The 23,213-nt window shown below is 68.2% G+C and overlaps 3 protein-coding genes across 3 annotated transcripts; 1 reads left to right on the forward strand and 2 right to left on the reverse strand.

Moving 5' to 3' along the window:
* Positions 1 to 243: 243 nt before the first annotated feature.
* CLCN2 (chloride voltage-gated channel 2) lies at positions 244 to 12,512 on the forward strand (the record flags this gene model as incomplete). Its single annotated transcript, XM_082320832.1, has 23 exons — positions 244 to 294; positions 4,642 to 4,798; positions 5,311 to 5,442; positions 5,550 to 5,678; positions 6,332 to 6,465; positions 6,552 to 6,629; positions 6,744 to 6,822; positions 7,413 to 7,538; positions 7,610 to 7,694; positions 7,833 to 7,934; positions 8,019 to 8,103; positions 8,181 to 8,336; positions 8,809 to 8,878; positions 9,066 to 9,176; positions 9,415 to 9,628; positions 9,726 to 9,859; positions 9,982 to 10,133; positions 10,215 to 10,314; positions 10,385 to 10,458; positions 11,714 to 11,752; positions 11,958 to 12,062; positions 12,133 to 12,219; positions 12,303 to 12,512. The coding sequence occupies 23 exons, from the start codon at positions 244 to 246 to the stop codon at positions 12,510 to 12,512; spliced, it is 2,610 nt and encodes an 869-aa protein (XP_082176958.1).
* A 617-nt stretch (positions 12,513 to 13,129) lies between these two features.
* On the reverse strand, positions 13,130 to 14,905 carry LOC309593969 (heat shock protein beta-7-like; the record flags this gene model as incomplete). The annotated part of the gene is made up of 3 exons (XM_082319170.1): positions 13,130 to 13,318; positions 13,795 to 13,946; positions 14,764 to 14,905. 3 exons carry the CDS (start codon positions 14,903 to 14,905, stop codon positions 13,130 to 13,132), a joined length of 483 nt encoding a protein of 160 aa, XP_082175296.1.
* Positions 14,906 to 16,716: 1,811 nt separating this feature from the next.
* On the reverse strand, positions 16,717 to 23,173 carry FAM131A (family with sequence similarity 131 member A; the record flags this gene model as incomplete). The annotated part of the gene is made up of 6 exons (XM_082319486.1): positions 23,084 to 23,173; positions 19,621 to 19,745; positions 18,427 to 18,520; positions 17,961 to 18,143; positions 17,629 to 17,757; positions 16,717 to 17,162 (listed from the first exon to the last, which is right to left on the reverse strand). The coding sequence occupies exons 1-6, from the start codon at positions 23,166 to 23,168 to the stop codon at positions 16,717 to 16,719; spliced, it is 1,062 nt and encodes a 353-aa protein (XP_082175612.1). The 5' UTR covers positions 23,169 to 23,173.
* Positions 23,174 to 23,213: the final 40 nt, after the last annotated feature.

The raw sequence follows: 23,213 nt of genomic DNA on the forward strand, positions 1-23,213 counted from the left end.
ACCACGGGTGGGTGGAAGGGACCCCCGCTGCAGGGCAGAGCCCCACGGCCGGGCACCCCCTGCCCCTGCCCGGCGCTGGCTGCCGGTGCCGGGCGCTGCCGGTGGAGGCGGAGCGCGGCCGGTCCCTCCCCCGGGCAGTGCCCCGGGCCCGCCCCGCACGGCCCGGGAGGAGCCGCCGCCGCGGGCACCGGCACCGGCACCGGCACCGGCACCGGCACCGGCACGGCCAGGAGCGGCGGCACCATGGCCTCCGACAGCGAGGGGCAGCGGGCGCTGCAGTATGAGCAGACCCTGGTGAGTGCGGCCGGCACCGGGCACCCGTGGGCACCGGGAGCACCGGGGGGGCACCGGGGGGGCACCGGCGGGCACCGGGCACCTGGGGGGGCACTGGGCTTGGCGGCACGCCGGGGGGAGATGGGCGGTTTGGGGGTGCTGCCCCGCTCAGGGTGGCAGTGCCGATGAGCCCTGCGGTGCCCGGTTTGGGGTGCCGGCACCGGGCTGTGGCTGGGCAGGGCATGGGGGCAGGGGTGCCACCCCGCAGCCCCCCCGGCGGTGGAGGAGCCCAACTGAGCCCCCACCCCAGGGCAGGACTTTCGTGCACACCTCACCCCCCCCCCCCCCCCCCCAAACCGTCATCACTGCAGGGTGATGCCCACCCTGTGGGGGCTCCCAGAGGCACCACCCGGGCACCCTTCACCCCCTGCCCTGTGTGTCCCCAGCCCTCTGCCCCCAAGATAGCCTATCTTCCCCGCCTGCAACCTTAGCCCCACATTTACGACTCCTTCCCTGGCAAGGCCTCCCCACTGGCACCCAGCTGCCCGGCTATCCCCAGGGTGTCCTCCCTCCCTGCCGTGCCCGCAGCCCCTCCGCTGCCTATGGCTCTTGGACATCCCGGGCAAAGGTGCTTCTCCCTGGTCTCCGCTTGGGACAGTGCCCAGGGCGGCTCAGCAAATGAGTACTTTGCCCTGGCAAAGGCATTCAGACAGGCAGGGCCGGGGACGTGAGCAGGGAAGCGGGGGCTGAGCCGCTGCGGGGTACCCGTGCCCACAGCTGCCTGAGTTTGCCGAGAGCCTGAGCTGGTTGCTGCAAGAGGGGCCAGCCCTGCTGAGGCTTGCCCACCCGGCACGCGGGCAAGGGGCAGTGTCAGGGCACGGCTGTGCCGGGCACCCTCCGCATTTTCTGTGCAGTGTCCACAGTGGGTGGGCGGAGAGGCCAGCCCAGCCGGGCAATGCGGGGCGGAGGAGCCTGTGGGCAGCGCTGGCAGACTTTGCCCTCCTTTCCTCCGGGCGGGGTAGCACCCATGCCCTGGGCGCCACAGGGTGCCCATCCCCATGGCCTCTGGGCTGCAGCAAGGCTCATGAAACCACCTGTGGCTCATGGGTAAGGCTGTGTCCGGGCTCCTGTCCCACAGCCTCACGCTTCGATTTCAGGAGCTGCTTGGGCACACGCCGGGCAGGAGGGCTGCCGAGCTCTCCCCAGTGCATCTGAGTCACCACCTGCCAGGAAGGTCAAGATCCAGTCGGAGCCTGGCACAGGCTGGTCCAAGCCGGACTGCCCTGGGGACAGCCCTGGGGACAGCCGTGGGGACATCTCTTGCTGCCCATGCCCACAGCTGTGGCATCACAGCCGGGCTCTGCCCAGTGGTGCCCAAAGAGCCCCATCCCCATCCTTACCGCCCCGCCGATTTCACCAGCCCTGGGGTGCCATGGCCATGGTGCCACTGGGGGCTGACACAGCCCCAGCCCTAAAGGTCTCCCCAGGCCACAGCGTCCCTCCCTGGGGACCCCATGCTGGGCAGGTGCCCATGAGAACCCCCAGCCGTGCCAAGGGTGCCGGGGTGCGCGCCAGCCCCGGTGCCCCCCGCATGCCAGACTGCCGTGGTGGGGAGCAAAGGGCCCCCGGGGCGGGGGGATTAAGCTTGACAAACTGCCCTTGTTCACCGCCGAGCCGCTCAGGGCGATTAGAGCCCGACTAAGACGGGCAGCGTGACACACACCCCGCAGCCTCTGGCTGCCTGCTGCCAGCCCGGGGGACCCCCTGCCCCCCATCTTTAAATATTCCCTCCCTCCCGGATCATGGTTTTGGGGCGAAGGTTGGCTGGCATTGGCCGTGCAGAGGTGGGCACCGCTGCCAGGCAAGCTCGGTGCTATGGGACAGGGTGGCACAGGGACACGGCAGCGCCAGATGCCGGTGCCCACCCCAGGCGCAACATCGCCCGGGTGCAGCGGGCACGGTGGGCTGGCACGGCCGGAGGGGCTGCGGCACGGCCGGTGCCCACAACGCAGGAGCCCGGGGCCGACAAAACGGCCTTGACCCGTGCCTGTGTCCCCGGGTGCACCCCGCCAGGCCCCCCCCTCCGTGCCCGCTCCCTGCCTGCCCGGCACTGTGATTGTTCAGCTGCTTCACGGCGGAGGCCGGAGTCCCGGGGCTGTTTGTGTTTCAAAAGGCCTTTGTGGAAAAATAACCCGAGCAGGAGGAGGAGGAGGAAGGAGAGAACCCACCACTGGCCTTCACCACAGCCCTGCAGCCGTGCCAGGGCTGCGGGCACAGTGGCTGGGGCACAGTGGCTGTGGGCACAGTGGCTGGGGCTGCCCGGCACTGGGCACCCCCAGGGTCCCATGCCCTGCCTGCGGGGCCATGGCACGGGGCAGCAGGGTCGCACGGGGTGGCAGGAGGCAGCGGGCTGGCATGGCCCCTTTGCTTGCATCCCTGTTGTTGCAAGGGGGTTGGTTGCAAACAGAGGGCAGAGGGGGAGCAAAATCCGTCTTCCCCCCCCCAGACTGGACCCCCTGGGACTGGGCATCCTTCTGCGTGCCCCAATACCTGGGGGGCAGCGTGCCAGCCTCTGGCACAGCCCCAGAAGGTGGGCACAGAGTCGATTTGGGGGCGCTCAGCCTGGGGATACCCCAGTCCCAGCCAGGGCTGGCTGTGGGGCAGCAGCAGGGCTGGAGGAGGCGAGCGCTTGGCAGGGGGACAGTGCTCCTCAGGGCGCCGGCCCGTTTCGTCTTCCAGAGGAAACAAGCTTCGCCCGAAGGGAGCCTTTGAACGCCGGGCCCCGTGTGGGGCTGGGGTCCTCCTCTGGCAGCCGATGCTGAATTTGGCCCCCAAAGTGGCTGTGCCGGCACCTCCACCTGGCTCATGCCTTCCCCCTGGCACATTTCCATAGGGCAAGGAGCCACTGAGCCCGTGCTGAGCAGGAGTTCAGGGGGGAAATCCATGACAGAAGGGGGTCAGCAACGGAAATGAATGTGCCCCCCCCGCCTGCCTCCCCACCCTCCCTCCCGCTGTCTAGCACAACCCAGGTATTAGACAGCAGAGAATCCACCCGGCGCCGCTCTGGCTGCTTTCTACTCCCTGCCAAAGAGACCTGGGCAGGAGCGGTGCCCCGTGAGAAATGCACCTTCGTACTGTCCCCACGGGGAGCTGGCATGTGCCAGCAGGACAGGGAGTGTGAAGAGGACCCAGGCGTCCGGGGTGGGCACCGCTGCCGGCGGCCGGGGCTGGGCTGCCCACGTGCCAAGCGCGGTGCCCACCCGTGGCGTTGCCCCTCCGCCAGGCACCGGCACGAGCCGTGCCAAGGAGGAGGGCGGCTGCGCCCCGGCTGGGCGGCCACGCACTGCACCAGCACGGCACGGCAGGTGGGCACACCATTGGCATGGGGCTCACGTCGCCCCAACATGGGAGCCTGGCAGGGGCCCCCGCGGCCCTGAAGCCTCCCTTTGTGCTGGGCCAACCTCTGGCGCTTGGCATTCAGGTCATGCCGGGGGAGCGAGGCGGAAACCAAGCAACCGAGTCCTTGGCAGTGCCCGCCAGCGCAGGACAAATGCCCCCGGCTCGGCAGGGAGGACGGGCACAAAGAGCTCCAGGCTGGCACGGCGGGCACTGCCAGGGCCACCTCCCCACCAGGGCCAAGCCACGTGCCGTGGCCAGGCAGGAGGCACCCAAGGAGGAGGTGTTGCCCCCCCACTGGGCACAGAGCCCCTTGCACCCCCTTGCTCCCCAAATCCCTTTCTTGTGGCCCAGGGACTGCCCCAAGCCTGATGCTGTGCCCCCCTCTCCCCTGAGACTGGGGGTATGCCCTGCCCCCCCACTGCCCTCCTGCCTCCCTGCCGCCGGCTGAGACCAGACAGCTCGTGTCCTGTGTGGCCTGCCGAGCCTGCCGCCTGGGGGGAACCCAGCCCTGCTTTTAGTGATGCCAAGGAGAGGCACCCGCAGAGCACCAGCACAACCCCAATATCAGCCCTCAGAGAGTCTCCCAGCCAGGATGGCTGTGCTCCCATTGCCGGAGGCCCTTCCCTACCCTCCGCCAGCCCAACCCAGTGCCTGGGGCACCTGGGCAGGGCTGGGGACTGGTACCGGCTGCGTGCACTGGGCGTGTGGGCGAAACAATCGTCATCGGTCCCCGCGCGCCTTATCTGCCCGGCCCCTTCCCACACCCTGGCAGGCGGCCGGGGACCCCCAGAGGCACCGCTGCCCCTTCCCCTGGGGATGCCATGGCTGCCTGCCCCCTTGCCTGGCACCCCCCGGTGCTGGGAGGCCATGCCAGCATGCCCACCACTCCCCTGCCTCAGTTTCCCCACTTGGGCATGGGAGTCAGGGTGCCAGCCCCCCTGATGCCCTCACCTGCTCTTTCTCCCCCAGATGTATGGGCGCTACACGCAGGACCTGGGCACCTTTGCCAAGGACGAGGCGGCCCGGCTGCGGCTGCAGCAGGGGCAGGGGGAGGGGGGCACCCCCCGGCCACGCCGCCCCTCTGAGCTGCTGGAGTACACCCAGGGCCGCTGTGCCCCCTGCCGCGGTAAGGGCCACCAGGGATGGGGACACGGGAGGGACACTGGTGGGCACAGCCCCATGGCAGTGCATGGTCTGGGCACCGCTGCCCACCCTGCCACAGTGGTGGCGGGTAGGGTTTCTTCGGCTGTCATGGGACACCGGTGCCGAGGACAATGCCACCTGTCCGCCGGGCAGTGGGGACACAATGGCCCAAAATAGCCAGGCACGCTGCAGGGACCGGGAGGCCCCCAGCCCCTCTGCCTGGGGCTGTGCCAGGGGGACTGTGCTGGTGGGAGGTGCATGCCCAGCAGCGCCGTGTGCGGCTGTGCACAGCCAGAGCCCACCATTCCTGCCCACCGGTGGTTGCAGCAGGGCTGTGATGGCTGGGCACAATGGTGCTCCTGCACCACACAGTGCCAGCAGTGCTGGGTTGGTGCTGCCGGTTGTGAGCACTCGTGTCCTCACCACCCTGGCCCCGCTGCCCTGGTGTGCTCATTGCTGGGGCGCCCAGCCCTAAGCCTGCCCTTGTGCCCGCAGTCTGCGCCTTGCAGTGCCAGCGGTTCCTCATCTCCAAGGTGGGCGAGGACTGGGTCTTCCTCATCCTGCTGGGGCTGGTCATGGCGCTGGTCAGCTGGGCCATGGACTTCGCCATCGCCACCTGCCTCCAAGGTGAGTAGGCACCGGTGGGGTCCCCAGGGGGGCATGGGGTGGCCATGTCACAGGGCTGTGCCATGCCCCTTGCCACCCATGACCTGCCTTGCTGACTGTGCCTGCAGCCCAGAAGTGGATGTACGGGGGCCTGGACACCAACGTGCTGCTGCAGTACCTGGCCTGGGTCACCTACCCCACCGTGCTCATCACCTTCTCAGCCGGCTTCACCCAGATCCTCGCCCCACAGGCTGTGGGTAGGGCACCGGGGGGGCTGCTTGTGCCCTAACCGGGTGTCCCCTCCCTGGGGCTGTGGGTTGGGAGCTGCATGGGTGTCATCCTGGGCTACGGGGTTGGCAGTCCTGAGGGTCTTCCAAGAGCTATGGGATGGTCTTCAGAGGGTCTCCTGGGGGCTATGGGGTGGATGTCCTCCTGGGCTATGGGGCTGCAGCTCCTTGGGGTCTTCCCAGGGTTATAGGCAGATCTTCAGAGGGTCTCCTGGAGGCTCTGGGGTGGATGTCCTCCTGGGCTATGGGGTTGGGGGTCCTGGGAGGTCTTCCAAGAGCTATGGGCTGTTCTTCAGAGGATCTCATGGGAGCTAGGGGCTGGATGTCCTCCTGGGCTATGGGGTTGAGGGTCATGGAGGTCTTCCTAAGGCTGTGGGCTGGTCATCAGAGGGTCTCCTGTGAGCTATGGCACTGAGGTCCCCACAGGGCTATGGGCTGGGTTGTCCCTACATGGCCATGGGGCTGATCCTGCAGACTGTGCTGTGGGGAGAGGTGTCTCTGTGGTCTTCCTATGGCAGTGGGAGACGGCAGAGCATCAGGGATTGCCCCAGAACTATGGGACAGGGACTCCCCAGTGTCCCCCCACCCATGGTCATGGGTCAGGGCTGTCCCCATGGTGCCAGGCTCGGGGATCCCCGAGATGAAGACCATCCTGCGGGGCGTCGTGCTGAAGGAGTACCTCACCCTCAAGACCTTCGTGGCCAAGGTGATCGGGCTGACGTGCGCCCTGGGCAGCGGCATGCCCCTGGGGAAAGAGGTGAGGGCAGTGCCTGGGGCAGGGCGGGCAGGGGGCCGGGGGGGGGGGGGGGGGCACCGTCCTCAGCCCCTCCGCTGTCCCCACAGGGTCCCTTTGTCCACATCGCCAGCATGTGCGCAGCCCTGCTCTGCCGCTTTCTCTCCCTCTTCGGGGGCAACTATGAGGTGAGCAGGGTGGGCTGACCCCAGGGGGGCTCCGCCTGTGCCCCCCCAGCAGGGTTGGCAGTGCCCGGGGCAGGGGGGGGGGGCAGTTCCTGCTCACCCCCGGCTCGCCCGCAGAACGAGGCGAGGAACATCGAAATGCTGGCGGCCGCCTGCGCCGTTGGTGTCGGCTGCTGCTTCGCCGCCCCCATCGGAGGTAGGGTCACCCTGGGTCCCCCAAGCCCCCATGCACATCCCGCCCGGGCACCAGGGTCCGCCCAGTGAGGACCCCCAGGATGGCTGGCATGGGAGAGGGCAGTGCCTCTCGGCGGGGAGGAGGAAGGGAGGAGCGGGCACTGTCCTCTTGGAGGTGTAACGTCTGCTCTCGTCCTCTCCCCTGCCGCCCTCTGCTCCAGGGAGCTCCTCGCTCCGGCCCCGCTGAGCCCTGCCCGTAGGTTGGTGATGTGTCTAACTCTTTCCTTGCCCTCTGCCTGCTGTGCTGCCCCATCCGTCTGTCCGTCCATCTGCGTGTGCCCCCTCCCCAGTGACACCTGCCATGTCTGCTCATGTCCCCACGCTACCCTCTTGCTCGTGCCAACTCCTGCTCCGCCGTGCCCGCTGCCGCCAGCCAGGGACCGGCCGCGTGCTTTGCCAGGGAAGCCCTTGAACTGCCCCATAGCGTGTCCGTGGGGCCGGCTGGACCCCTGCGGGGTGTGCACGAGCGTGGGCTCGGGGAGGAAGCATGCTGGGCGCCGGGAGCCCACCTGGGTTTCGCCGCCTCCCTCGTGCGCTTCCCCCCGGTGCCAGGCGTCCTCTTCAGCATCGAGGTCACCTCCACCTTCTTCGCCGTCCGCAACTACTGGCGCGGCTTCTTCGCTGCCACCTTCAGCGCATTCATCTTCCGCGTCCTTGCTGTCTGGAACAAGGACGAAGGTATCCCCGGCAGGGTTGGGGGGCATGGGGCTCCCACCGCCCGGCCACGCTGACCCCCGCTGCCTCCCCAGAGACGATCACGGCGCTGTTCAAGACCCGATTCCGCCTCGACTTCCCCTTCGACCTGCAGGAGCTGCCTGCCTTTGCCGTCATCGGGTGAGTGCGGCAGCCGTGGCGTCCATCCCATGGCCCCGGGGTGGCAGTGGCAGTGCTGGTGGTGGTGATGGTGCTGGTGGTGGTGGCGGCAGTGGTGGCAGCAGGACACACGGATGCTCACGCCCCGCCTCTGCCCAGGATTGCCAGTGGCTTCGGAGGTGCGCTCTTCGTCTACCTCAACCGCAAGATCGTGCAGTTCATGCGCCGCCAGAAGACCATCAACCGCTTCCTCATGAAGAAGTAGGTGCCCAGCAGTCCCCAGCACTGGGGTGGTGGAGCCAGGGCTGCACCGGCATCGCCCTCTGCCCCGTGTCACCCCTCCAGGCGCCTGCTCTTCCCTGCCCTGGTGACGCTGCTCATCTCCACGCTGACCTTCCCACCCGGCTTTGGACAGTTCATGGCTGGCCAGGTACCCGCTGTGCGGTGGCACACCGGTCCCCACCCCGGGGCCACCGCCAGCCCTGGCTGACCCCTGCCCCTCACCAGCTCACCCAGAAGGAAACCCTGGTGACGCTGTTCGACAACCAAACGTGGGCCAAGCAGGGGCTCAACGATGAGTTTGAGTACTTGGGCATCCTGGAGGCCTGGCATCACCCCCGCTCCAATGTCTTCGTCACCCTTGTCGTCTTCATCGTCATGAAGGTGGGTGCCTCCTGCCCCTGCCAGCCCCAGGGTGCCACCAGGAGGCTCTGGGGACGGCTCCTGGATGCCACCAGGGAGGTACTGGGTGGTTGCCAGCAAGGTGGCACTGGGAGGTACTGGGTGGCTGCTCCCAGAGGCCGCCAAGGTGTTTGTTGGCTGGGTGCTGCCAGCATGCTATCAAGGAGATCTTGGCTGGGAGCCACCAAGGTGCCAGCAGGAGGTGCTGGCAGGGTGCCACCAGGGAGGTGCTGGCTGGCTGCTCCCGGCTGCCCCCAGGGAGGTCCTGGCCAGGTGCCCCCAGGTGCCACTGGGGAGGTGCTGGCGTGGTGCCCCGGGGAGGAGTGGGACTGCCCCTTGGCGCAGTGCGGTGCCCACGTGCTGCCCCACGGCAGCCAGCTGCGGGGCACAGTAGGGGCAGGAGGCAGGGCTGGGCCAGGAGGGGAACTAACAGGTGCCTGTGTCCCCTGTACAGTTCTGGATGTCGGCCCTGGCCACCACCATCCCGGTGCCCTGTGGAGCCTTCATGCCCGTCTTTGTCATCGGTGAGAGCCCATACACTGCGCGGGCATGGTGGGAGGAGGGAGCTGCCTGCCAACCCACGCTGGCGCACCCGTGGGTGTCCCCAAGGGTCCCCTTCCCCGGCAGCACCGGGGCAGAGGAGAGGACGCGAGGCTGTGTCGGGTGCTGGGAGAGCCCCTGCACCCGCTCCCAGCCCCTCTCTGCGGGCAGGGGCAGCCTTCGGGCGCCTGGTGGGGGAGAGCATGGCAGCCTGGTTCCCCGACGGCATCCATGCCAACAGCAACACCTACCGCATCGTGCCGGGGGGCTACGCCGTGGTGGGTAAGCACCGGGCCAGCGCGGGGACACTATGGTGGGCATCACTTGGAGATGCTCCAAAGGAGCTGGTGGGTTCCCCAGGGCTGAGGTGGTGTCCCCAGGGACTGGGGGTAATCCCACCACCAGGGATGTCCCCAGGAGGTCCCAAAGGCTTGGGGTATGGTGGATGCCCCGGGCTGGGGACCCAGCCCAGCAGGCGGCACTTGACAGCAGCCCCTGTGTCTCCCGGGGACGGGCGCAGGAGCGGCCGCGCTGTCGGGCGCCGTCACCCACACGGTGTCCACGGCCGTCATCGTCTTTGAGCTGACGGGGCAGATCTCGCACATCCTGCCCGTCATGATCGCCGTCATCCTGGCCAACGCTGTGGCCCAGAGCCTCCAGCCCTCCCTCTACGACAGCATCATCCGCATCAAGAAGCTGCCCTACCTCCCCGAGCTGGGCTGGGGCCACCACGAGTGAGTGTATCCCCCCTGCCCTGTCCCCAAGCCCCTCACCAGGCACAAGGGGAGGGAGCGGCATCACCCTGAGGCCACCGTTACCCACCCCGGGCAGGAAATACAACGTGCGGGTGGAGGACATCATGGTGCGGGACATCCGCTATGTCACCCTCAACTGCAAGTACCGGGACCTGCAGCACGTCCTGCAGAGTACCAAGATGAAGAGCCTGCCACTGGTGGAGTCAGCCGGTGAGACACGGGCAGGGGGCTGCGCCGGCACCAGCCCCGGCCATGGGGCGTGCCGGGACGGCGGGGGAGCAATGGTGAAGGGGGCATCGGGAGCCAACACAGCCCCTCGCTGCTGCCGGCAGAGTCCATGATCCTGCTGGGCTCCATCGAGCGGGCGCAGGTGGGGGCCCTGCTCTGCCACCAGCTCAGCCCCGAGCGCCGGCTCCAGGCCCTGCGGCAGAAGGCGCTGGCCGAGGACGGGCACCGGCTCTCTGATGCCAGCATCCGCTTTCAGGTGAGGGGGGCGGCCACCTCGGGGGATGCCCGGCCAGGGTGCCCCCCGCCGCCGTGCCCTCACCACCCCATCCCCCCGCAGATCAGCACAGAGGCCTCCTCGGGCACCCGCGCTGCCCCCCGCAAGCCCCTGAAGCCGGCGCTGAAGCGGGTGCCCAGCAGCCTGGCCGAGACCCCCCCGGGTGAGTCTGTGCCTGGCCCCCCCCGGCCCCTGCCTGCACTCCCCCGCTGACACCCCCTCCCCGCCCGCAGCCAGCACCACCGACCACACCGGCATCGCCCTCAAGAGCCTCTTCTGTGCCAACGCTGCCGCAGAGCCCATTGAGGTGAGCGTCTGGCCCTGCCCATCCCTGCCTGACCCTGCCTGGCCTTTTCTACCCACTGCCATCCTTTCCCATCACTCCCATCCCTTTCCAGCCCTTCCCACTCCTTCCCAGTCCTGCCCATCACTTTCCATCCCTTCCTACTCCTGCCCATCTCTTCCTGCCCATTTCTGCCCATCGCTTTCCATCCCTTCTCATCCCTGCCCCATCCTGCCCATTCTTGTCCCATCCCTTTCCATTCCTGCTCATCCCTGCCTGCCCCTTCCCATCCCTTTCCATTCTTTCCCATCCCTGCCCCTCCCTGCCGTCCCTTCCCTTCCTTGCTCATCCCATCCCTTCCCTGCCCATCCCATCCCTTCTCTGCCCATCCTTGCCTGTCCCATCCCTTCCCTGCCCATCCCTACTTGTCCCTTCCCTGCCTGTCCCTGCCTGTCCCTTCCCTTCCTTGCTCATCCCATCCCTTCCCTGCCCCTCCCTGCCTGTCCCATCCCTTCCCTGCCCATCCCTGCCTGTCCCTTCCCTTCCTTGCTCATCCCATCCCTTCCCTGCCCATCCCTGCCTGTCCCATCCCTTCCCTGCCCATCCCTGCCCATGGCACCACCACGCCATGCCCTAACGCCGCTGTCTCTCCCCGCATGGTGCCAGGCCCAGGGCATGGCCTATCGCAAGGCCAAACACGTCCGCATTTCCATCGCGGTAAGCTGCAGCCAATCACAGGCTGGGCACAGCTCCTCTCAGCCAATCAGAGCCCAGCATGGATTCTCTGAACCAATCAGGGGCCTAGCAAGATTCTCCTCGGCCAATCATGTTTGGCCTGTATCTGTGCAGCCAATCTCAGACCATGCCGATTCTGCTCAGCCAATCACAGTGTGCATCCTCCCAGTCCCAAACCTTCCTGGCGAATCATAGCGTGACCCGGAGCCTCTCGGCGAGTCACGGCCATGGGATTTGCCCCACTTTGCTCAGCCAATCATGGCACAGCCTGCATTCTCTCCACCAATCACAAGCCTGGCTTGTCCCGCCTTGGCCAATCGTGGTGTGACTTATGTCCTCTCAACCAATCACGTTATGCGGCCTGCACCCTGCCTGCAACCCGCTCATGTTCTGCCTGCGCCCTACCCCATCACTGCTGCCTGCAGCCTCACTGCACCCTGCCTGTGCCCTGCTCTCTCCCTGCCCATGCCTTGCCTGCACCCTGCCTGCAACGGGCGTGCTGCCTGCTGCCCTGCCAGGCCGCCCACGCCCGCCTCTTTTGCAGGAGGAGATAGACCTGGGTGACAAGATGACCCCGGCGGAGGTGAGGGGGCGGGCAGGGGCAGGCAGGACCCTCCTGCCCGAGGGGACATGGGAGATCCCAGCGGGGTGCCAAGGCATGGTGGGAGGGGGTGGGGGGGCCAGTGCCCCCACAGTGTTGGGTGCAGGGAGCGTGGGGGGCCTTCGCTGGCACCCTGGGGGGCTGTGCCCCCTCACCCTGCCCCACGGCGTGTATCCCCCCCCCTCAGATCCTGGAGTGGGAGGAGCAGCAGCTGGACCAGCCGGTGGACTTCAGCAGCACCAAGATCGACCCTGCACCCTTCCAGCTGGTGGAGCACACCTCGCTGCACAAGGTGCGCCTGCGCCCCCCTGGACCCTCCCCAGGTCTCCCTGGACCCCCAACTCATCCCCCTCTTCCTGCAGACCCACACCATCTTCTCGCTGCTGGGGCTGGACCACGCGTACGTCACCAGCATCGGGCGCCTGGTGGGCATGGTGTCCCTCAAGGAGGTGAGCAGGGGGGCGGTGGGGTGGTGGGGCGCGGGGTGGGGGGCACCCGGAGCCTCCTGCCCATGGGTTTGGGGTGCCCGCAGCTGCGCAAGGCCATCGAGGGCTCGCTGACGGCCAAGGGGGTGAAAGTGCGCCCGCCGCTCGCCAGCTTCCGCGACAGCACCACCAGCGCCGGCGAGCCCGACACCACTGCCCTGCACCAGCTCTGGGACCGCCACCAGCACCACCCCATGCCCCGCGAGGCCGGTCCCGGGGGCGACAACGACGACAACAACACCCCCAAAGGCCAGTGAGATGGGGTGTCCCCCCACAGTGTCCCCAGGTGCCACAGGGGCCCCCGGCGGGTGCTGTGGGATGCCCACCCTGTGCCCACCCCTATGCCAGGCTCGGCATAGGGGTGGGCACCCGCAATCCAGTGCCGCTGCCCCCCGCCCCGTGCCAGGGGCTGGCCAGGTGCCCCCCAGCCTGCCCGTGCCCCCCCGCCTCCCTGCCAGCTCTTGGGGCTTCCCACTTTGCTACCTCTGCCCCCCCCAGCCCCGGTGCCCCCCGGCGTAGCCACCGCCCTCACCCCCGCACCCATGGGCACCCCAATGTCCCCGCTCGGGGTGGCGCATGGGGCAGAGGGGCAGCAGGTCTGGGTGCCCACGGGGACACGGGTGGGCACTGTCCCCCTCCCCAGCGCCTCATGGCTGGGAAGGGGGGTCCTGCCACCTCTCCACTGTGCACCCCACCCCCGTGTAAATACAGAGATTTTTATATTAATTTAATAAAAGGACTTTATAAACAGAGCCAGAGTCCCGAGGGGCCAGAGGCGGGAGGGGGCACAGCCAGCGGGCATCAGCTGAGCCTCGCCACGGCACCGGGGTTGGCATCGCTTGGGGCGAGAAGCCTTTCTTTACCCGGTGCCGGTTCACAGCGTGGCCTCGCTGCGGTACAGCGGCTGCGGGGGCTCACCGGGGCAGGTGCTGGCACGGCGCCGGGCGGTGATGACCAGCGTGCCAGCCTCGGTGAGGGAGCAGCTCACCGACAGCGGGTCCGTGTCCTCGGGCAGCTGGCACTTGTGGGTGAAGGTGTCACAGACGGTGCCGTCCTCGGCCACCTGTGGGGAGGCAGCGCCAGCGTGGTGGGGCATGGCATGGCATGGCACAGCAGCACATGGCACAGTCCCAGTTACCCCAGTGCTAGTGATGGGGCAGCTCCCAGTCACCCCAGCTCCAGCAGGGAGCTCAACAGGGCAGTTCCCAGTTACCCAGTGCCTCAGTGGCAATTCCCAGTTACCTCATTGCCAGCAGAGAGCAGCTCCTAGTTGTCTCAGTCCTGGGGGTAATTTCCAGTTACCCCAGTGCCAGCAGGGGCAGTTCCCAGTTATCCCAGTGCAGGAAAGGTGCAGTGGAGCAGGAGCTACTTGTCCCATCACCAGGGGACAGCTCCCAGTTACCCCAGTGCCAGCAGGGGCTGTTCCCAGTTACCCCAGTGCCAGCAGGGGACATTACCAGTTACCCCCCTGCAGAAGTGGGTGCCGTGGGGCAGACCCCCCAGTGCTCCATGGCCGGGGAGGGGGGAATGGTACCTCACCTTCTCGGCCTGGATGGCGACGTGGCAGTTGGAGGTGGTCACCACGATGTCGGGGGGCTCGAACTGGCTGACGTCGGCCACCACCTGGTAGGTGTCACCCTGGGCACGCACCCAGGTGCCCAGGCTGCAGGGGCACATGGCGCCTGGGGACCCTGCGGGCATTGGGGGGGCTGCCAGGAATGGGGGCACGGTGCCCAGGGGCTGGGGCACTGGGGGGTGCAGGAGAGGCTGGGGACACTGGGAGGGCGGCTGGGGGTAGCAGGTGGCACTGTGGGTTTGGGGACATCGGGGGTGCTGGGGGTTACAGGGGGAACTGGGGGCCCCAGGGGTACAGGGGGTACTGGGTGGTCTGGGGTGGGGGTCTGGGGGTAGCAGGAGGCACTGGGAGGGTCTGGGGGCACCCGAAGGCACCAGGAGGGTCTGGGGGCACTGGATGACCTGGGGAGAGCAGGGGAATGGCACAGGAGGCTGGGGACACAGGGGACAGCCAGGAAAGTCTGGGGGGAGTGGGTTGGGGGGGATGGGGTTACTGGGGGACTCTGGGGGTGTACAGAAAAGTGGGGGGTAACAGGGGATACTGAGGGGTCAGGGGTACAGGGGGGCTGAGGACATAAGGACAGACAGGAAGGTCTGGGAGGGGCGGGAAGGGACATGGAGGGGTCTGGGGCCACCAGGAGGCTCAGAAGAGCCTGGGGAGGGGGGAGATGGGGTCATGGGGGGCCTGGGGACAGCAGGGACACTGGGCATACCGGGGACTTGGGTCAGGGGGGGCACAAAGGGACTGGGGGGAGAGGGTTGGAGGAGAGTCCAGAGAGCCAGGGGGCACCTGGGGGGCAGTCAGGGCTCCCCCCAGCCCCCCTAGTCTGTGCTGGTGGGTCCCACGCTGTGCCCAGGCACAGGGCAGTGGGATAAACCTTGGGGGAACCCTCCCTGGGGTAGCAGGGACCCCCACCCCCCCGTCCCCAGTACCTGGGTACCCGAAGGCCTCGTGTGCCCGTACCCCGAAGGGGCTGTGCCGCCGGTCACCCTCGAAGCGGGGCTCGCCATGCCCCTGGCCGTAGGTGCCGATGCGCTCGGCGCGGTACGCGGAGGCTGAGCTGAACGAGGCCATGGCGCCTGCCGCCCGCGCCCCCCAAAGCCCCAGCCGCGGGGAGGGGGCCGGCCGCCTGCCACCACCGCCACCGCCAGATGCCCATAATTAGGCACCCCGGCCCCAGGAATGCGAGATAAGGGCCGAAGCCTCGCTGTCACCCTGCGGGGACGTGGCGGGGGGGACATGCCGCTGCCACCGCCAACCTGCCACCCACCTGCAAGAAGAGGTGCCCAGCACAGCGCTCGCACGATGGATTTTATTCGAGACCTGGCGGGATGGAGGAGGGGGTGCCGGGGTGTGGGCACCCCATGGGTACCCCATGGGTACCGCTGCAGCGGGGCGGGGGACACAGGCAGCTCCCGCGAGTATGCACACGCGTGCACATGCACATACGCTCCCAGGTGTGCACACACGCGCACACACACGCAGAGCAAAGACCCCCACCCATCTGCAGGCACCCTGTACCCCCCAGCCTGTCCCAGAGCTTTGGGGAGCAGCTGCTGTCCCCAGAAAGGGGGGTGGTGGTGCAGGGAGCCCATTGGCGTGGCATCAGGCCTGCTGGCTCCTGCATCCCCCTGCAGCTTGGCCATGCAGGGAGAGGGGAGTCAGGCCCATGCCGGGCACCCCACGGCGGGGAGGGGGAAGGGGTGCTGCATCCAGCGGAGGTTGATGGGGGGTGCTGAGGGGGTGCGCGGGAGCGGGGGCATAGCGGGTGCTCAGGGCACCCCGGGGTGCAGGGCTGGGGGGGGCCGTGGCCGGGCTGGGCGAGGAATAGCATGCAGCGGGCGAGCGGCCCCACGAGAACACGTGCCATGCGGGAAAGGGGGGCGCAAGCGTTGGCAAAAACTGGCATTCCTCCCCCAGACAGCGTGCCCAGACCCCCGGCACAGCCCTGGGGGGGTCCCCGAGCCGGGATGCCACCCCCGGCCAGGACCAGGGGGGGCTGGTCGCCCTTCGTGTAGGCACTTGGTTCCCTGCTAGGGGTGAGTGACTTGGGGACGGGGACGTCAGTCCCGGGACCTGCCGCCTCCCCCCTCTCTCCACCCCGCGTTGCCCCACAGCAGACTTGGGGGGCCCTGGCCGGGCTGAACCCTGCCGCTGCAGGGCTGGCTCGGGTGTGCTGTCGCTGGTGGCACAAAGCCCCCAGCCTGGGGGCCCGTGCCCACCCGGCCCCGCAGTCTCCCCATGCCAGCCTGACGCACGTACAAAAGTATCGAAAGCCCCGGCACCATGGCACATCCGTGCCCCCCCGGCACCCCCCGGCACCCCCCAGCACCCCCACTGGCCCCGTACCCTGAGGCAGCAGTTCACAGTATAAAACTCAGTCCGATAAAAGCCGACTGGGGAGAGAGGAGAAAAGCCCCCCGCTCCCCAAATCCCCCCCACCGCCCCAAACCAAGGGTGCCAGGCACGGGGCGGGGGTGCCACAGGATACTCGGAGAGGTTTAGCCATGCCAAAGTGGGGGGGCCCATGTCCGAAAGGAGACCCCGGGGTGGTTTGGGGGGGAACATGCGAACAACCAGCCCCACTGATTCAGTTTGGGGGGGCACATGTGGGCATCGGGGCAGGGGTTGGACCTCCCCAAGCCCTTCCCTGTTCTCATGCAAAAAATCCAGGAGGGCAACGATGTGGCCAAGCAGGGCCGGGGCACGGCGGGGGCACACTGGCCGAGGGGGGCTGCGGCGGCCCCCCGAACCCCGCCCCGTGCCCAGCTAGCGAGGGGGAGTGGCGGCAGGGCCCATCCCTCGCCCAGCACAGGGTCCGGCCGGGGGGCAGCAGCTGGGGGGCTGGACCCCCGCCAGGAGAGGCAGGGCACCCCAGGGGGTCATCAGGGCTCTTCAGCCTCCTCCTCCTCCTCCAGCGATGCCACCCCGGAGGAGGCGACGTCGGAGACTTTCCGGCGGAGCGGGAAGTCCTTGCTCAGCACCACCTCGTCCTCGGCGGGTGAGAGGCAGGCTTCGGCGTAGGACACGGAGTAGAGGGAGTCCTGGCACCGGAGCCGTGCCAGGCCCCGCAAGGCACTTTGGCTGGCCGGGGGGGGCAGCTTGGGCAGCAGCAGGTCCTCGCCCCCCAGGGAGCCCAGCAGTTTGGCAGTGAGTTCGGAGGGCGACACCATCTCCAGGCTGCAGAGGCTGGAGCAGAGGGTCTCGGGGGAAAGAGTGTGCGAGGAGTCGCTTTCGGGCTCGCAGGAGCCGTGCCGCACGCCCAGCTGGCACAGGTGGCCCTGCAGCAGGTCTCGCAGCAGCGCACTGGCGGGTACCGTGCCAGACAGCTCTGTGGGGAACCGGGATGCCTGGGGTCAGTCCAGGGCGGATGGCACCGGGGGCTGCAAGCTGCCCCCCACCCTGTGCCCCACGGGATACGAGCAGCAGGATGGGAGCAGCCCTGTGCCAGGCACCCTGCCCGCTTTGCCCACAAATTGCTGCGTGCGTGGCACTGGTGACCACCAAAGAAAAAGCAAAATACGCTCTGGTACCCGGGAGGGTGTTACGTCGCAGGGTTTCCCCATCCCTGGCACGGGCACTGCTTGCCATGGTGCCAGGCAGGGGCACTGCCCCGTAAGGGGTTGGCCAGGCTGGGGAATGTGGCCAGGCATCAGGCACCCCGCTCCTTCAACCCTTGGCACCGGCAGCGGGACACCAACACCGGCAGCAGGACACCAACACCGGCAGTGGGACACCAACACCGGCAGTGGGACACCTGGCCCACACAGCAGATGCCCGGTCCCCGTGGTGCTTACCGGTGGGCTGGGAGCTCTCCGTGGAGGGCATGAAGTCCTCGTCGTAGGACTCGTCGTTGGAGTCATCCCCGTCCACCGAGGACCAGGCTCGCAGCTTGGCCTCGGCAATGGCAAACTGTTCCGCCACACCTGGCATGGGACAGGCACAGGTCACACTCACACCGGGAGGTGCCTCCAAAATCCCCCCTGCCCCGGCGCCTCTGTGCCCATGGTGCCATGGCACCAAGGGGGGGATGGATAGATGGATGGATGGGGACAACCCACCCCACCACCCCTGCCCTTGGCCGTGGTGGGGGAGCGTGCCCACTGGCCGTGCCCCGCGCGGTGCCCACCGGCAGCAAAGCGCGCCTCCTGCTCGCCCTCGCTCAGGTGGCAGTAGGAGCTGAAGGCGCTCTCCAGGGCAGTGGGCGGCTCCACCGGCTTGCACCAGCCCTTCCACTCGATGAGGTGGGCGACGCGGCCCTGCGCCATGGCCGTCGGCTTTGTCACGTGCTCCTTCACCACCTGCGAGATGCCTGCGAGATGTGCCCCCGCGTCAGCACCCCCTATCCCCTCCATGGAGCCCACGACCCTGGGACCCAGCGCGCCCCACCTGCAGCCCTTGGGACCTGGCACCCCCATGTCCTTCTTTTGGGTGCCACCAGGGACCACAGGGATACCTTGTGCCCCCCAAACCCCAGCGGGCTGGCCCCAATGTGCTCCCCAAGAGGCCCAGCCTCCTCGCCCACAGGAGACCCCCCCCCCCCCCCCGCATGCCCCCTCGGGCAACCCCGCGCCCCGGGCCGGGCGGGCAGTTACCATGCAGCGAGGAGCGGGCCAGGGCAGCGATCTCCTGGATGGTCAGCGCGCGCCTTGACTTGGGCAGCATCTCGACAGTGTCCTCAACATTGACCTGCCAGAGCAGGCAGGGGCGTCACGGCCCCCGGCCACCCTGCCTGCTCCCTGCCTGCTGCCTACCCCTGCTCCCCCACCAGGAGCCCTGTGCCCTGGGAGGGGGCTCAGCCCCACTCAGTGCCCACCCCGCAGGTGCCATGTGGCAAGCATGGGGTGTCTGTGCACGCCCGTGCATTACGTGCACGTGTGTGCAGAGGGATGGTCACAGCCACTACACTCAGGGTGGTGGGTACAGGCACAACCGTGCCGGTGTGCACGCTCCCCTGCTGTTGGTACACCCGTACGTTGCTACTGCATGCACACTCACAACTGCACTCTTATACATGCGTGCACATATGTGCATGCACAAGACATGCTCAGTGCACGCACACCTGCACGTGCCCACTCACGTAACCGCCTGCACAGACACACACACTCTCATGCACACGCACTGACCTTAAACACACGCATGCACTCACTGCATGCACGTGCACCCTCACACACCCCCTCACTGCAGCCAGGGCCATCCTCACCGTGCCCACATGTGCACTCACTGCACGCACACATGTGCTCACTGTGCACACTCCATGTGTGCATGTACTGCACACACATGTGCACCCACTGCACACACGCATCCATCTGCGCGTGTGCATGCCCTGTGCTCGTTGGTGCCACTGAGTGTCCTCCCCAGCTCATGCGCGTGCACACACGCACGCACACGCGTGTGCAAGGCCGCTGCGGCCGGGCTCCCCAGTGCCTGCCCGCTGGCAGCACCTGCTGTGCCGGGGCACCCCGCCGCGTGTCCCCATTGCCCGTCCTGTCCACACCAGGCCTCAAGCCCATGGCCACGGGGGAAGCGATGCGGGATTTGGAGGCGCGCAACAAATTGCATTGCCATGGCAACGAGGCACCGTGGACTGATTTCTCCCAGGATACAGCCCGGCTCGCGGCTGACGTCAGAGCAGCCCCGGAGCTGGCTGCGAGCTGGCAGGGCCAGGCGGGCAGCGGGGCGGCGGGCAGCGGAGCCCGTCGTGCCACCGGCCATGGCCAGGCCGGGTGACCGCTGTGGGGTACTGGCACACGGACACCCCGGCTGGTCACGGCTGTGCTCAGCGGTACCTGGAGGAAGTCCTGGCTGTCGAAGGAGGCCTGGCGCACCAGGCGGGGCAGCGGGCGGGCAGCACTCAGCGGCGACAGCGCTTTCACCTCCTTCCACTCCACGCACAGCGTCGTGTCCACGGCCACTGTGGGAAGAGCCGGGGAGGCATCAGCACCTCCGTCCCCCCGGCAGCCCCCTCAGCCCCCCACCCCAGGGTAGCTGCCTCTCGCCTGGTCCGAGACCAGACACAACTCATTGCAGGGCCACTCTGGAGCAGCTGGGTGCTGCAGCACGGGTGACTCATGCCCGGGCAACTCTTCCGCCTGTGTCAGCGGTAACACACGGCCCCAGCCTGGCACCGGGGACCGGGCGCCCATCCCGGCTTGGCGGCTGTTTCGGGAGGGGTGGGGGCAGCTGGACCAGGCTGGGGGGGACGGACCGGACCAGGTGCTGGGTGCACGGAGGGAGGTGGCACTGGGCCGTGCTGCTGGGGTCTCCACCATCTCCAACACACCCTCCCCAGTTTCCCATCTCTGGGGCAGAGGGAAAGGAGCAAAAAGGGGTGGGGGGATAAAAGCACCCGCAGGCGTCCTCTGCTCCAACAGTCCGACCTCCTGGCACCGGCACCCCAAAGGGATGGCTCCCCGCCCCCGGGCACTGACTCCCAAGCACCGGTGCCAGGGAGGGTCCCCCATCACTGCAGCCCCCAGGCCCGGCCAGCCCCCAAGGGGCCGGAGCAGGCTGTCCCCAAGGAGCCTCATTGCCCCTGCACCGACGTGGGCCTGGCTGACGTAAACCAGCCGTGAGGTGGGATATGGAGGGGGGCGAACGGTGCTCCCCTATCTGGGGTGAAGCTGCTGGCAGCATTGCCCCCACCTCCAGCTGTGGGCAGGGGCACCCCGTGGTGATGCCCCAGCATCGACACCCCGCCCCCCCCAGCAACAGCACCCCCAGGGCCCCCCCGGTGTGTCTGCAACACCCCCAGCACCATCCCAGCCCCTGCCAGCCCCAGCCCCCAGAACACCCTCGGATCACAGCCACGGCCCCCATCGCCCCCATCCCTCCTGCAGCACCCCCGGGACATCTGTGGCACCCCCACAGCACCCTCTGGCACCCCACACCCTGCAGCACCCCCCTGCCAGCCCCCATAGCCCCTCCAATAAACACCTCTACCCCCCCCATAGCACCCCCATACTCTCCCAGGCCTCTGACCAGCACCCCAATCCCACAGCCCCTTCCCAGCCCCCCGCACGCCCCACACCACCCACCAGCTCCCACAAAACTGTGCTCTGGCCCCTCTAATCCCCCCAATCCCTACACATCCTCACCCCCCAATCTCCCCGCACCCCCCTGGGCCACCCAGCTGCCCCAGAGCAGCACCCCCAGGCCCCAACCCCGCCATCCCCCTCTATGCAGCCAAGTCCTCCAGAGCCCTCAAGCTCCCTGTATCCCCCCTCCTTCATCCTTAGGCACCCCAATCCTCTGCACCCCACTTCTACACCTCCCTATATCCCCCCCAATCCCCATAAACCACCCCATACACCCCCACCCCGTCCCCATGACCCTCAGCTCCCCCATAGCAGCCCCACCGTAGCCCTCGACACCCTCATCGCCCCCCAGCACCCCCCTACACGCCACATCCCCAAGCCCCCCGATACCCTCCATACCCTAAGACCCCCTATGGGCCCCAAACCCCCCGCCCCGGCCCCGGCCCGCTGCCGCTCACCCACCGATGGTGGTTTTGGAGCCGATGCAGCCCATGCTCCCGGGGGGGCCCCGGTGCGGGCACTACCGCCGGCTCCGCGCCGCCCGCATCGCCCCCCGGCCGCATGGGCGGCCCCGGGCAGCGCCCGCGCCCCACCGGAGGCTGGTGCCGGGCCGGAGCGGGCCGCGGTGCGGGAGCCCCGAGCGGTGCCTGCGCCGGGCCGGGGGAGCAGCACGTCCAGAGACGTCACTGCTGGGGGAGGAAGAGGAGGGAGAGGGGGAGGCGGGAAGGGAGGAGGGAGATGGGGAGGAAGAGGAGGAGGATGGGGAGACGGAGAGAGGAGGATGGGAGAGAGGAGGAGGAAGGGCGGGAGGAAGGCTGGGGGAGAGGAGGCGGAGGGGGGGTGAAGGATGAGGGAGAGGAAGGAAGGGGAGGATGGGGGGAGAGGGAGGCTGGAAGGAAGAGGAGGAAGGGGAGACGAGGAGAGAGAGAAGGGGAATGAAGGCAGGCGGAGAGGGTGAAGGAAGAGGGGGGCTGAAGGAAGAGGAAGAGGGGGATGGAGGAAGAGGAGGGGGGCGCCGGGGGGAGGAGGAGGAGGAGGATGGGCGAAGGAAGAGGAGGGGGCTGAGGAGGAGGAGGAGGAGGAGAGGAAGGCCGGGCACCGCGGAGAGCGCCGGGCCAGCACCGCGGACAGCGCCGCCCCTCCCGGCCCCGGGGCGCCGCCGCCCCCGGAGCCCCCGGGGGGGACACGGGGCAGGGACCCACCCGCAACACGGCAGCCCTCAGCCCCAGGCCTGCCCGCGAACGGGGGGCTGCGGCCCTGCCTGCCCCCCGCCCCAAGGGGCCGCTGGTGCCGGAGGGAGCCCGCGGCCAGGGACAGGGGGCTGGGGGCCCGCCTCGCTGGAGCTGGGTTTGGGGCGGGGTGTGTGTGTGTGTGTGTGTGTGTGTGTGTGTAGGCTTTGGGACATCTCACAGCACCACAGCGACCTCCCCTGCAGGAGATCCAGGCCAGCACGGATGCCAGGCTGAGATGTTGACCTGCAGCCAAAGATGTCTGTTCATTCTGAAACCTACTGATGGCAATTAACGCTGCGGTACCCTTTCCCTGGCAAGAGAGGGGGACAGGAGGGCACTGCCAGGGTGCCACCCTCCCCTTTGACAAGCAGGGTACTGGAGCAGCCCAAGGGCCTCCCTCTTTACTCACTCCCAGACAGGGGGAGCTCACAGCCAGTACCCCCCGCCAGGCCCTGCCAGCCTTTCCCTGCCAACTGCTTCCCAGCATCAGTGCTGCCAGGGTTGCAGCTCAGACAGATCAGCCTCTGATCTGGGGAACAGCCTCCGGTTAATTATTCTGTACCCTCTGGGCCATGGCCAGGGTGACTCAGCAAGAGGCGGCCCAACGCACCAAAGACCAGCCTGGCTCTAAGGGGGGGACCAGCCCACCCTCGCCTCTGTCCCCCAGCATGGACCCCCAGCAGGGTTGGGGGCAGCCCAGGCCTGCCCCATCTCCACCCCACCTGCAAGACAAGAAGGGTCCTCCCAAAAGAGAAGGTTGGGGGGGATCCATCTCATGCCCCAAGGCAGAGCCCAAGCAGACCACGCAGGTCCTGCCACTTCTGTGCCCACAGGAAAAGGAGCGCTGGGGGACAGCCGGGGTGCTGGCAGGGCTGCCCCCTCCACCACGGGAGACCCTGTGCCAGGGGGAGCTAGCGAGGCAGGGTCCCAGGCACATCCGACCCCCTTGCCCCCCTCCCAGCCCCAGGTCCAGGGGTACCTACCGTCTGCCTTGGCGTGCCGGGGGAGGCTGGCCCCTGCCCGGGCTCGGGGCTGGCACCCCCACGCCAGCCCAGGCGCAAGGGACATGGGACGGGGGGGGCGGCAACAGCGGCACACGGGGCGTTATTTAGC

Source organism: Platalea leucorodia (assembly GCF_965183815.1).
Source record: "Platalea leucorodia genome assembly, chromosome: 8".
Taxonomy (NCBI): Eukaryota; Metazoa; Chordata; class Aves; order Pelecaniformes; family Threskiornithidae; genus Platalea; species Platalea leucorodia.